At 66.7% G+C, this 13,160-nt stretch overlaps 1 protein-coding gene across 8 annotated transcripts; it reads right to left on the bottom strand.

Annotated features, from left to right (window-relative positions):
- Positions 1-714: 714 nt before the first annotated feature.
- On the bottom strand, positions 715-5,071 carry DMTN (dematin actin binding protein). Of its 8 annotated transcripts, XM_074164136.1 has the most exons (15): positions 5,054-5,071; positions 4,411-4,485; positions 4,023-4,178; positions 3,841-3,885; positions 3,612-3,720; positions 3,398-3,454; positions 3,166-3,318; positions 2,947-3,056; positions 2,753-2,858; positions 2,118-2,182; positions 1,951-2,005; positions 1,299-1,306; positions 1,097-1,156; positions 931-1,011; positions 715-828 (listed from the first exon to the last, which is right to left on the bottom strand). In XM_074164136.1, exons 1-15 carry the CDS (start codon positions 5,069-5,071, stop codon positions 715-717), a joined length of 1,212 nt encoding a protein of 403 aa, XP_074020237.1. The 8 variants fall into 8 exon arrangements, with proteins under 8 accessions (XP_074020237.1, XP_074020239.1, XP_074020238.1 ...); XM_074164138.1 differs by lacking the exons at positions 1,097-1,156; positions 1,299-1,306 and adding an exon at positions 1,421-1,428 and having other exon boundaries at positions 1,957-2,005; XM_074164137.1 differs by lacking the exon at positions 3,841-3,885.
- Between the last annotated feature and the right edge of the window lie 8,089 nt (positions 5,072-13,160).

Below are 13,160 nucleotides of genomic sequence, written 5' to 3'. Positions count from 1 at the left end.
CCCCCCATCCTGTGGTGGTCCACCTCGCCTTGCCCTCCGCCAGCCCGGTGCCAGGCAGGTTTTGGCAGTGTCCTTGTGGCCCTCGCTGCAGCAGCTGGCACAGGAGGGACCCGGGGGGGGGGGGGGGGGGATGTTAAAAGTGGGGCTGGAGGTGGCGGGGGGGCAAGGCAGGATGCCGGCCTGGCTTTGCCGGGAGCACATCGGTCTGGCAGTGAGTCGGCCCCCCCAGGTTCTTCCCAAGTCTTGGGGTGAAGGTGACAGAGGGACACCCTGGGGAGGGCAGAGGGGCACCCCGGGTGTGGGGGGACGAAGGCAGCTGACCCCCGGGAGGAGGGAAGCCCCCCCTGCTGCCCACCCACCGGAGCTGGCACGCTCCCGGCCGGCCAAAAGCAGAGCCAGGCAGTACCCGGGGTGGGGGGAAGAAGGGGGGTACAAAGCACAGAGGCACCCCCCCCACCTCCCCTCCTGGCTGAACCGTGCCTGCTCCAGGGCAGCGTCTGCCCCCAGCCCCATCACTCCGCAGGTTCGAGCCCCCCTGAGCCCTTTTCCCGCAGGAGGAGTGAGGAGGGGGGTGCAGAGCCCCGGGGAGGGGTGGGGGGGTGGGAGGTGCTGAGAGAGAGGAGAAGGGGGGGGTGGAATCCTAGTAAAAACCGGCTGAGAGCCCTAAAGCGGTTACACGGCGTGACACGGAGTGAGCTCGGGGCCGAGGAGGGCTCAGAAGAGGAAGGCTTTCTTCTTCAGCTCGTTGCGCTTCCAGAGGGCCAGTTTGCTGAATTCCTCGGGGGGCATCTCGAAGACCCGCAGGAAATCCTCGGGGGAGAGGTGCCGCTGCAGGCGGGGGAGAGAGGGAGGGTGATGGGGTGCCTGTTCCCCCCCATTTCCCGCCCCCCCCCCCCCACCACCACCTAGTCACCCCAGTTCAGCCCCTACCTCCAGCCTGGTCCTGTCCACGCCGGGTGGCAGCTTCACGCGGCCCCGGTTTGTCACCATCAGCATTTCATAGGGGTAGATCTGCGAGGGGGGGGACACATAAGACTGTAAGACCCTCTCCACAGCCCCCCCCCATCCCTCCCCAAGCCCCCCCATCCCCGCTCACCTTTTGCTCCAGCATGCTGGGCAGGGAATTGCCTCTGTCCATGCGCCCACGCTGGCCATTCTGGGAAGGGGGGGGGGCAAAGCCTGACATCAGTCGTGACCCCCCCCCGCCCCGGCTCCCCAAAGGGCTGCCCTCTCCCACCTGAACTGATGCCAAGGTGATGGGCTCCAGCCCAGGGATCAACACAAGCACCCACCCCCACCCCACCTCCTACTGTCCCCTCTGGGACCCATCAGGGAGGTGGCCCCCGTGTCTGTGTCCCCCACCCCAGTGTACATCACCCTCTCGCTGGGTTTCTGCACCGGTGGCCATTCGAGTGCTTACCTGCAGGCCTGGAAAAGAGAGAGGAGCAGGGCTCAGCCCCCGGGGACCCCCCCGCTGTGTCCCCCCCTGCACCCTCCCCGGGATGGTGACAAGCCCCAAGAAGTGGTTTTACACCCTCTGCTGAACCCGGGCTTGCCCCAGCATCGCCCATCCCTAGGGACATCCCCTATCCCTGGGGACATCCTAACAACCCCTAGGACACCCTGCATCCCCCAGGATATCCCCACATCCCCTGGGACCCCCCTGCAACCCCCAGGACATCCTCACATTCCCCCAGGACATCCCCACATCCTCCGGGACACCCTCACATCCCCCAGGACAACCCCACATCCCCTGGGACCCCCCTGCAACCTCCAGGACATCCCCACATCCCCCAGGACACCCATACAACCCCTGGGACACCCCTACAACCCCCGGGACACCCCTGCAACCCCTGGGACACCCCCACATCTCCTAGGACACCCCCACATCCCCTGGCGACACCCCTGTAACCCCCAGGACACCCCCGCATCCCCCCTCTTTGGGCTGACGCTCACCTGGACTGCCCTTCTCGCTGCCCGCTGAGCCGAACTCTGCCGACTGCAGCTGCGAGGGGACAGGGGGACAGCATCAGAGCGGTGCCACCCCCAGACCCCATCTGAGGCCGTGTGGCCCTGGAAGAGGGTGGGGAGGGGGGGCAGCTTCTGGCCCCACTCACCCGGGTGAGGGTGCTCCTGCCAGAGGCGGGCAGCGAGGAGCTCTTGTAGCTCCCCATGTGCAGGGCTACGAGAGGACAAGAGATGGTCAGAGAGGTGCAGGCTGGGCTGGGGGAGCTGGCAGGGGTGCAGGCAGGGGTGCAGGAGCTGGCAGGGATGCAGGCAGGGCTAGGAGAGCTGGCAGGGGTGCAGGCAGGGGTGCAGGAGCTGGCAGGGATGCAGGCAGGGCTAGGAGAGCTGGCAGGGGTGCAGGCAGGGGTGCAGGAGCTGGCAGAGGTGCAGGAGCTGGCAGGGATGCAGGCAGGGGTGGGGGAGCTGGCAGGGATGTGGGCAGGGCTAGGAGAGCTGGCAGGGGTGCAGGCAGGGATGCAGGCAGGGATGCAGGATCTGGCAGGGTTCAGACAGGGCTGGGGGAGCTGGAAGGGGTTCAGGCAGTGATGCAGGAGCTGGCAGGGGTGCAGGCAGGGATGCAGGAGCTGTCAGGGGTGCAGGCAGGGATGCAGGAAGGGATGCAGGAGCTGTCAGGGGTGCAGGCAGGGATGCAGGCAGGGCTGGAGGAGCTGGCAGGGGTGCAGGCAGCCAAAGCCACCAGCTGGGGAAGGGAAGGGACAGGATACAGGAAGAGCATCCCATGTACACGTATGGAAGGGTGTCCGGTCCGGCAGCGAGCGGGTTTTTCTCCGGATGGGGAGAGATTTCTCCATCTCCTCCTTCAGGATGAGCTTCCCGAGGTTGGAGGTGACCTGGGGGCGAAGAGGCATGGGTCAGGGTCAGTGTCATCATGTCCCCAGCCCCTCGCAGGGCCCCTCACTCGCCCGCTCAGCCCCTCACCTTGCTCAGCTCCTGCCTCTGGAGCTCCCGCAGGTTCTTCATCTCCTCCGTCAGGTCCTCTTCCTCTTCCTCCCCTCTCTTGGAGGCCATCCGCTTCCTCCACTCCGTCTCTGGGGGGAAAGAGTGGAGGTTAAATCTATTCCCAGCACCCCCATGGGTTGTTTTTTTTTGGGGGGGGGGATAAACCCACCCCCTCACCTGCCCCCATTCCCCACCTACCCACAACGGCCAGGGACGGGGGGCACGGCCAGTAGTCGGTCTCGATCTTGGCGGGCTGGTTGGGGTCTGGGGGCTGCGCCGCCGGGAACTTGGAGGATTCGATGATCAAGTCCTCTATGAGATGCTTCCCGTGGTGGGCGCCGGGATGGTGCTCTGTGGGGCACAGTGTGGGGGTGAGGCCAGCGCCCTGGGGTGCCCCATCCCGTGGGACAGACCCCCCCCTGCCGCTCACCTTTCTGCCTGTAAATTGGAGGTTTCTTGTATATGTTGAGCTCCGTCGTGTCGGTCTCTGCAAGGAAAAAAGGGGATGGGGGCCAGCTCAAGGCTCTGGAAAGTGATTGCCCAGACCCCCATGGTGCGGCTCGGGATGGGGCAGTGCTGGGGGGGGAGGTCACGGTGATGGGGGGATCACGGGGTGGGGGGATCAGGGTGCTGGGGGAGCGTACCGGGTCGGTGGAAGTGCTGCACGCTGCTGCGGGCTGAGCTGCTGCCCTGGCGAGAGGTGGGCTGTGGGGCACTGCTGGGGGTCCGGCTCTCCAGCCATTCCCGGATGACCTGCAGGCAAATGGGGGGGGGGCTGGTGACCAGCGAGACACCACCCCCCCCTACAATTCATCATCGCCCCTTCCCTCCTCGGAACCCCCACTTTCATCCCAAAGCGGTGCCGGTACTCACCTCCGGAGATGGAGGCGGAGAGATGGATTTGGGAGACAGGGAGCGCTGCGAGAAGGCAAAAAGCTATTTATTCCACCAGCCCCGCAGCTACCCGCTGAGACCCCACTGTCCCGGGGCAGGGTGGGGGGGTTTGCCCTCCACTAGTCCCCCAAAACAAGCAGGTGGCCCCGGGACACCCTCACCTCTCGGCTGCGGGGCAGCTCCACGTGCTCCATGAGCGAGTAAGTGAAATGGGGTTCGTAGATCATCAGATCCGGGCGCTCAATGTCCAGGATCGCTTTGTCCTTAGGGATGGCGGCCAGGTCCTTGTAGCCCAGAACCTCGTTGTCCATTTTGGCCTGGAAGGAAGGAAGGAAGGAAGGAAGGAAGGAAGGAAGGAAGGAAGGAAGGAAGGAAGGAAGGAAGGAGAAAACACCTTCATTTTTGGGTGCAGAGCGGGAATTGGGGAACGGGGAGGGCTTTCCCGGGGCTGGCATCCTCTGTGGCCCCGCCGGGATGATGGAAGAGGGTTTGGGGAGGTGACCCCCACGAATGGAGGGAGGTGACGGGGGGACACGAGCCACTTCTTACCACGATGCTGGAAGGCGATCCAGGGACGCTGGACCCACGGGAGGAACAGACGCTCCCAGGGGAGGTCAGCGGTTGCTGGAAGGAAAAAAGGGGGAGATTTTTAGCAAACCCCATCCTCGGAGGCCCAGGAAGGGGCTCGGGGTGATGGTCAGGACCCCAGGGCATGGCAGGGGGGCCCAGGGACACCCCTGTGCCCCATGGACCTCAGTGCACCGGGGCAAAACGTCGTTGGGAGGGGGTATTTCTGGATGGGTGCTGGGGTCTCTCTTTGCCCCAGCGTTGTGGTTCAGGGCAGGGGACACCCGGGAAGTGACAGTGGCTTGGCCAGGACACGTTGCCACTAGATGGTGCTGCCCGGCTGGGCTGGGAGGAGGAGGAGGAGGAAGGCAGGGCCCTGCTAGCAGCATCCCAGGGTGACTCTACCGATGTCCTTGGCCACCAGCCCCTGCCCTTGGCCACCAGCCCCTGCGTGCCTTCCCTAGGTACAGGGGTCCCCGCTGCCTGCATGCCCCCAGGACCCTGCAAACAGCCCCCAGCCCCCTGCCCTGTACCCCCAGCATCGTCCCCATGGCCCCCAGCATCCTTCCAACTCCCAGCACCCTCCCCACAGCCCCCAACACCCTCCCCACGGCCCCCCCCTTACTTTCTGCAGTCTTTCCATTCAGCTGCGGGCTGGAGGGGCTGTGTCAGTCACAGGGTCCTGCATGGGGAGAACAAGGGTTTTGGGGCACTGCCAGGGTGGGCAGGGAGCACCCCAAGGCTGGTCCCGGGGCAAGATGCCCAAGGGCAGTGGGGCTGGCCAAAGCCTGGCTCCCTACCACCCTCCTGCCATGGGGCAGAGCCCGGTAGCCCCCCATGCACTGGACCCTAACGTGGCATGAGGCTGGCATGGCCCCACCAACAAATATTCACGTGCTGGCAGTAGGACAGGCTTGCCAGGGGGATGCCACCATCCCTGGGGATGGCCAATTGGCCCCTGGTGGCCCTGGGACCCTGGGACGTTGCCGGATCCCCACTCACCTCTGTGGCTCCACATCCCTCTGGGCGCTAACGCCGGGCTGGGGCTCGGGTGCTGCCTCTGCAAGGGAGAAGAGAGAGGTGCCAGCGGCTCGGAGGGTGACAACGGAGGATGACAAGCTCGACCTTCTCCTCCCGCCGTCCCTGATGTCCCCCCGCGGTGCCCGCAGCTCCCTGCCCTGCTGCCTGCCCGCCCCCCCCTCCTCGCCCGTGCCGGCTGCCGGTCCCGCTGCCCGGCGGCTGCTGACGAGGGCTGGCAAGCGGAGCAGAGGTAATGAAGCCCTTTGTCCGCCAGCCCCGAGCGGCCTCGAGAAGGCTCCAGCCGCAGCGGGATGGGGCGTGCTGCGCTCAGCCCCTGCCCCACAGCCCCCCCCCCCGCCCTCCCCAGGCCTGAGCGTGTGTCCCCCCCATCCCGGGCTTTAAACCCACAATGCCGCACACAAAGGGGAAAATTCCCCATTCTCCTCAAAACTTCTCCTTTCAGCGGGGAGGGCGTTGGGAAAACCTCGTGCCATCCAGGCAACAACAGCAACAGCAGCGCGGAGCCCTCCAGCCTTGAAGCGGCCACCCCCCCACCTAGAAGGTTGTACACAGGTCTAGGGGGATTCCACCGCCTCTGGGGACCCCCAACCCCGCTGCCCCCCAGCTCCATGGCTCCCGGCATAGGCTCAGAGCCCATCCCTGCGGGATGCGGAGGTGGAGAAGGACCAGATGTGACAAAGCCCAGAGCATCCTCCAGCTGCTGGCACGAGGTACCGCCCTCGGCTCCCTCCTCCGAGGGTCGAGCCGGGACGAGGAGGCTCCGCCGGCAGCTCCGAGCCTCATCCCGCCTTTGAGACCACCTAGAAACAAATAAACCCCCCCTCGCTTCGTTGCTGGGAGGGGGGGTTGGGGAGGTGGGGAGGGGGTCCCGACCTACTCACACCCATGCCCAGCACCTCCCAGGGGTCTGTAGGACGCAACGTGGGTGGGACGGGCACCCCCGGATTGTGACGGAGCGTGGGACAAGGCGACATTGTCCGGGCGAGCAGCGTCCTCCCCGCACACCCATGAGCTCACACTTTCCAGCGGCAGAGCCAGGGCAACCCCCCCGCTTCTGCTCCTCAGCTCCCCCTCCCCGCCTCCCCCCCCCCCGCCTCCGGTTGGCACCCCACGGCGCTGGGGGCGGGGGGGGGGACACGGGTGGGCCCTGGGGACAGGCGTTGGGGGACGCGGTGGCGAGGAGCAGATGGATGAGATGGCAAAGAGGAGGCAGAGGAAGCGGCGGGAGGGTGGGTGCGGGGACGGGGTGGATGCGGATGCCGGCGGGGAAGGAAAACAAGCCAGAACCAAGAGGTGCCCAGAGATGCCGCGACGGAGCCGGAGGGGTGTCGGGGTGTCACAACCGGCTCGGCCACGGTGACAAACCGCCCCCCCCCCCCCACTTCCCTGGCCGGGGGACGCGGGGACACCTTATCAGGCGCAGGCAGAGAGCCACCGCCCCGATGGCAGCCTCTCTCCCCATGGCAACCTCCAATCTCCCCGGCAGGTCCCCCCACACGCTCTTTTGCTCGCCGAGATAAGGCCACTCCGGCTCGTGTTTGGGATTTTCCTGGCCGGGAGGGTGATGTCGTGGGGGGGTGGTAACGCCGTGGCCCCCCCTCCCAGGGCGATGATGCTGGTACCCACGGTGTTTTCGCCGGAGCGGGAAGAGAAAGGTGCTGGGCCGGGATGTACGGGAAGAGGAAGAGCGATGGAGGGAGGGAGGGATGGATGGACAGACGGACAGACCACGTGCCGATGGGGGTTTGCCAGGCTGAAGGGGTGCTGCCCCCCCCCCACCCCTGCAAGGCACATCCCGGGGGGGGCCAAGGGGAGGGCGGTCGCTGAAGCGGGAAGAGGCCAATTCCCTCCTCCCCACCCCGAGGAAATCCGGATTTGACTTTCCGCAGCCGCCAAAGCCATCAGCACCCGGCACCTGGGCCGGGGGCCAGGCTGTACGACACCCCCCCCCCCCCCCTCACCCGGGGTGGGGGGAGCGGGCAGGGACCCCCCCCAGCCTTCCTCCCCTCTCCCTCCTCCTCCTCCTCACTGCTTGCCTTGCCCTTGCCATGGTTCTGGCCACGGGCATCCTGCCGCTCCCGCAGCTGCCCCGGCTCCTGGCCAACGATGGAGGTGGGGGGGGACACGGCGGGGTCACAAGTTCCCCGAACAGACGGTTCCCGCCAGCCCTGGGAACGGCGTCCGGTGTTTCCCAGCCCAGCCCAGCCCTCTCCTCCTCCTCCTCCTCCTCCAGCAAACCCCAAACAAACACGGCCTGGGAGAGGCACCGAGCATCCTCCCCTGCCTCACCGGGGGAAACCGAGGCACGGCCGCACACCGGGGCCCCACCGGCAACTCGATCACGGCGGGGAGCACGTGGGTCTGTCCCCGACCCGCGTCTCACCGGTGTCCGGTTCCTCCTTTGTCCTGTTTTTTCGCCCTTTCCCTCCCTGCCGGAGCATCATCATCGCCCGGCCGAGGGGAGCGACTCTTCGGCTATTGACAGCCCATTGCTTCCGTGCCATTGCACCCCGCACCCAGGGACGCCTCGGTGGCCTTAAAAGCCACCAGCTGCCAGCTCCTGGCCCCCGGGATTTTTCCATCCCTGGGGCTGGAGGGTGCACCCTGCCCGGCTCCCGTCCCATGGACGCAGGGCTGCTCTGTGCCTCAGTTTCCCCAGCTGGGGGGGGGGAACCACCAATCCACCCACCCCATCCAGGAGCGGATGGAGATAAAAGGGGCATTTCCACCTTCTCCAGCTTCCCCATTCCTCCCATCCGAGGGATCTAAGCCATCCCAATTGCTCTCCTGGCCCCCAGCCCTGCCAGGAAACGCCCCCCCCCCCCAAGTTTAGAACAGGGATGTGCGGTGCTTGCCCTAAAGCTCCTGGATGGGGGGGGTCCATCCCCAGCCCCCCTGCTCCGATGGCCATGCTGCAGCCTGCTTTGGGCAGCGGCTCACGTGGCACATAATCTGGGATTAAAATGGGATTAGCCTGCTCATCCTGCATGCGGAGGGACCAGGAGGGACCCACCGGGGGTGTGTGGGGAGGCCGCATCCCTCCGGGGCTCCCAGTGTGGGTCTGATGATGCCCCATGTCCCCGAGGAGCCCCCAGTTCTGCCAGCCCCAGGCATTGTCCCGCGGGATGCCCTGCATCCATCACCTCAGGGTGGCAGGTCCCTGGGTGCCCCCATGCCCTGTGTGGGGCCACCGCAGCGAGGAACCCGCCTGGGAGGACACTGGGCAGTGGGATGCGGCCGGGGGCTCCGTGGGGCCGAGGTGGCAGCTGGTGGCCCAGGTCTTCCCAGGAGAGGACGGGCTTAGCCCTGCCTGACCACCGGCCCCGCACGCCCACGGCCAGGAGCCGCTTTCCCCCCAGGGAGATGGCTCCATCCATGGCCAAGGGCTGGGGGGGGCACGCTTTGCACCCCATATCCCCCCCACCAGGTAATATCCTGGTGATCCCTGGCAGTGGGGCGATGGGATTTGACCCCTCAGTGTTGCGTCCATGGGGCTGGATGGAGCCAGGAGGAGCTGGGGGTCTCCAAAATCCTGTGCCCACAGCAAGACACCCACCACCACGGCCCCACCACGCTGCACGGGGGGAGAATCAAACCCCATCACAGCCTGTGCCTGGGGGGAAGCAGGGTAGGCACGCCCCCCCCCCCAACAACACCACTGAGACCCCACAAACTCACTCCACAAGTGGGACTGGGAATGGCCGGGCTGCTCTGGCCTCCTCCCGCGGGACACAGGGTGCCGGTGGCAATGTCCCCAGGGAAGGAGGACAGGGGATGTCCCGAGGGGGGTGTTGTCCGGGGGGGGGGGTGGCGGGGAAGGGCAGGGGGAGAGTGAGGTGGGGTGAAGTGGGGTGCTGGGAGCACCGTGCTGCCGGGGAGGGCCCGGGGAGGGGTACCCCCACTGGCGATGGAGCCCGTGTCCCCATGTCCCCACCTCGGGTCACCGCCCTTCCTGTCCCCCCGGCCCCCCCCGGCAAGTGCAGCTGGCTTTGCAGCGCCAGGTGTGGGGAAGGGGCACGGCCACGTCCCCCCAAAAATGGAGAACAAGATGTGGGGTTGTCCCCAGCCCCCCTAAACCCTCTCCCCCCCCCCCCGGGAGCGGGGGCTACACCACGCCACGGGAGGGGGAGCGGCGGCACCAGAAAGGCGACGGGAAAGCAAAGGGTGGCCAATACCGGCCCCGACCAACCGGCCCCCCCAAACCCCCCCACCTAACCGTGGGTCCCCCACCACGGCCACCTCCCTCCCCGCTCCCCACCGAGCCGCACAGGGCGGGGGGGGGCACGGCCACTCACCTAGGGATGGGGGGGACACCGCATTCCTCCAGCCGTGGGGAGCCGGTGAGGGGTCGCCCCTGGCTTCCTCCGCTCGCCTGGCTACCCAATGACCCTGCGGGCTAGCGGGCCGGCTGGCCTGGCTGCGGCCGAGCCACCGCCGGCGCCCCGGTCGGGGGAGCGGGCTGGCGAGCGTGCGTGAGGGCGAGCGAGCCGCTATCTCCCGGCTCCAGCCCCGGCGGGCTGTGTCGCCCGCCGCACCGATAACCGATGCCGGGCGGCGGGTAGGGCGTACGTGGGTGGGTGGGTTGGGTGGGTTGGGTGGGTGTCGCTCGCCTCCTGGCCACCTCTGGCTGCTGGCTCAGTCCCTTTCCCCAACAAGAGGAGGAATTAGCCGGCATCATGACGAAGCAGTATTGCCTCCTGCCTCTTCCCATCGCTTCCCCCCCCCCCCCCCCTCCCGGCACAAAGAGGGAGGAAAACAGAAATAAAACCAACCTGCCCGGCTGCCAGGAATAGCCCGGCCCGTGGTGGGGGTCCCCAGCGCCCCCCGATTTCCCTCCAGCCCCCGCTGCAAAGAGGGGATGCGGTTGGGGACAGCATTTCCCCCCCCCCCCCCCCCCGGGGTTTCGGTACCCCCGAGACCCACAGCCTTGAGCAAGGGGAGGGTGAGCACCCCGTGGTGCGTGGGCTGGGCACGGTGGGTGAGGATGGCACACCCCCAGGTCCAACCCGGACCCCAGGCTGGGTTTTGGGGTGCTCCGAGGGCGGCACCCACCCCTCCCTGCCCCGGGATGGGAAACGCAGCAGGAATTTCCATCCGTGGGGCCAAGAGAAGGCCTGGGAGGTGCTGAGCATCTGCTAAAAATCGAGCCCTGATCTCCACACTGCCAGGGAGAGCTCGGAGCTGGGCAGGGGGGAGAGCTGCTGCCCCCCCCCCCCCCCCCAAATCCCAACACACCCACCCCCCCCCTAATTCTGGGGGGGCTGCAATCCAGCAGAGCTCGGCGGTGGGGCTGGAGGGGTGCCCGGGGCTGGGTTGGGGCAGGGCAGGGAGGCTGTGGCCAGCCCCGTCCCTCCGGACCCCCTCGGCACGCAGACCTGGCCGAGGACCCAGGCATGGGATGGGTGCCACGGCCGGACACCCCCCCCCTTCCCCTCCCCCGGGGTGGCAGGGCTGCGTCGGCGTCGCCGGGAGCCGGCGTCTATTCCCGGCTCTGTGTGGGAGAGAGCTGCCTGGTGACAGCGGCTTCTGTTTCTGGGTCCCCTCCCCAGCGCTCCACGCTCGATGCTGTTTGCTGCCTCAGTTTCCCTCCTGGCTCAAGTGGGGGCCGCTGGACGCCCTGGAGGCACATCTGGGGGGATGCGCACCCAGGGGTGCACATCTGGGGAGATGCTTGTCCAAGGATGCACATCTGGGGGGATGCACGTCCGGGGCGATGCATGTCCAAAGGGATGCACATCCAGGGGGGTGCACATCTGGGGGTAAACTCAGCCAGGGGTGCACATCTGGGGGGATGCATGTCCAGGGGAGGATGCATATCACATCTGGGGGGATCCTCATCTGGGGGGATGCTGCCACACACCCTTTGGTACCCGGCCCAGCCTGACTCGTTGGACCAAGAGCATCATGGCCTCGGCCCCGAGATGCCACCGTGCCCCCATGCTGGAGGGGCTTCGCCAGTCCCACCGGCCACCCCCCCCGGGGCCGTGCCCATGAATAATCGAGGCTGTGGCTGCCTCCCCCCGCCCCCCCCCTCCGGTGCTAACCCAGTTTCTCAAGCATGAAGACGACCGCAGCGGCTGCTCGGCGGCCGCCACCTGCGCCCGGGGCCGCTCGGGCGTCTGAACCGGCCGTGGCACCCGCCGTGGGCTCAGCCCCCCCCCCGCCCCACGCCACGAGCCCAGCACCCTGGGGGGCATCCAGAGGGAGGGAGGAGTTTGGAAACGCATGTATCCTGCACCAGCCGAACACCCTCACGTTCCCCCATAAAACCCAAACCCAGCTACGCTCCCCAGAGCCCCCCCTCCAGCCCCATAGGGTCACCCCTCATCCCGGTGATGCCCTTCAAAGCCAGGCCCAAGACAGGGAGCTGCCAGTCCCCTGCCGGGGGTGGGGAGGGTGTTGCTGGGGGGCTGGGGTGAGGGGAAAGAGGGGGAGCAGGGCCCTACCTTCAAGGGAGCCCATGGCCTGCCGCAGGCAGCTCTGCCTGTCCGCCGGGAGCCATGCCTGCGCCGAGCATCCCCTCCCCTGCGCCGCACGGCACGTTGCTACAGCGACCGCCTCCCGCCGCAACCGGCTGGAGCCGAGCGATGGAGGATGTGCAGGAGCATCCTTCGGCCTCGCCGAGCGACGGAGGATGTGCAGGAGCATCCTTCGAGCTCACCGCCCCTGCAGGATGGGGACGAGGAGCCTTCCTGCACCCCCTCTGCGAGGCAGCTGCCCGACCCCAAATTGCCCCCCCCCACCTGAGTTTGCAGGGGGCATCACTCCCCAAGGACCCCTGTGACAGCAGCCCTGCGAGGGCTGGCCTGGATATGACCCATGTCACAGGGGTCACCAGCCCCTGCCACCCCAGTGATGCCCCCAGTCCGGATCACGGGAGTCTCCTGTCAGCACTGGGACCCTACAGGAGTACGAGGGGATGGGGATGGCAGCGGGGCAGGGGGCTGGTGCCCATCACCTCAGCAGTGAGGTGGTTGCTCTGGGGACATGGCTGCTGGGGAGCCGCCCTCACTGGCTGCACAGCCCCCCCCAGCATCCCAAGGCCCCCCAACATCCTAATTCCCATCAACACCCCAAGGCTCCCCAGCATCCCAAGTCCCCCCAGCATTCCAAGGACCCCCAGCATCCTAACTCCCACCAGCATCCTAAGGACCCTCAGCATCCTAACTCCCGCCAGCATCCCAAGGACCCTCAGCATCCTAACTCCCCCCAACATCCCAAGCCCCCCCAGCATACAAAGGTCCCCCAGCATCCCAATTCCCATGAGCATCCCCAGCCCACAGGAGAGAGCAAAGCCTTGGGAAAGGCTGGGCAGCACCGCGGCGGGGCGAGACACCCTCCAGTGCACTTTCTGCACAGAGGACATTCCTGTCCCCACCTCCACCCCCCCGCCCCAGGTCTCACCTCAAAAAACAAGAAAGAAGCCGTGTGAGGGTTGGTGGGGTTTTTTTTTTTGTTTTTTTTTTTTTTTTTCCTTCCCCGGTCATAATTAAAAAGGACTCACCCTTCCGAGCCCTTTCTATCCCGGGAGGTCGAGAAGAAAGAGAGGGGAGGAAGGGGAAAACCCTGAAAGAAAAGAGAGGAAGGGCTTGGGAAGGAGAAGAGAAGGAGGGGGGGAGAATGGGACGGGAAAAAAAAATTAAAGCGGAGATTACACAAAGGGAACTCCTCTACCTTTGAAGCTTTGGCTA

Source organism: Numenius arquata, chromosome 26 (genome assembly GCF_964106895.1).
Source record: "Numenius arquata chromosome 26, bNumArq3.hap1.1, whole genome shotgun sequence".
In the NCBI taxonomy this organism is placed as follows: domain Eukaryota; kingdom Metazoa; phylum Chordata; class Aves; order Charadriiformes; family Scolopacidae; genus Numenius; species Numenius arquata.
Note: the sequence above shows the minus strand (reverse complement) of the source record. Positions and strands in the feature narration are given on the sequence as shown.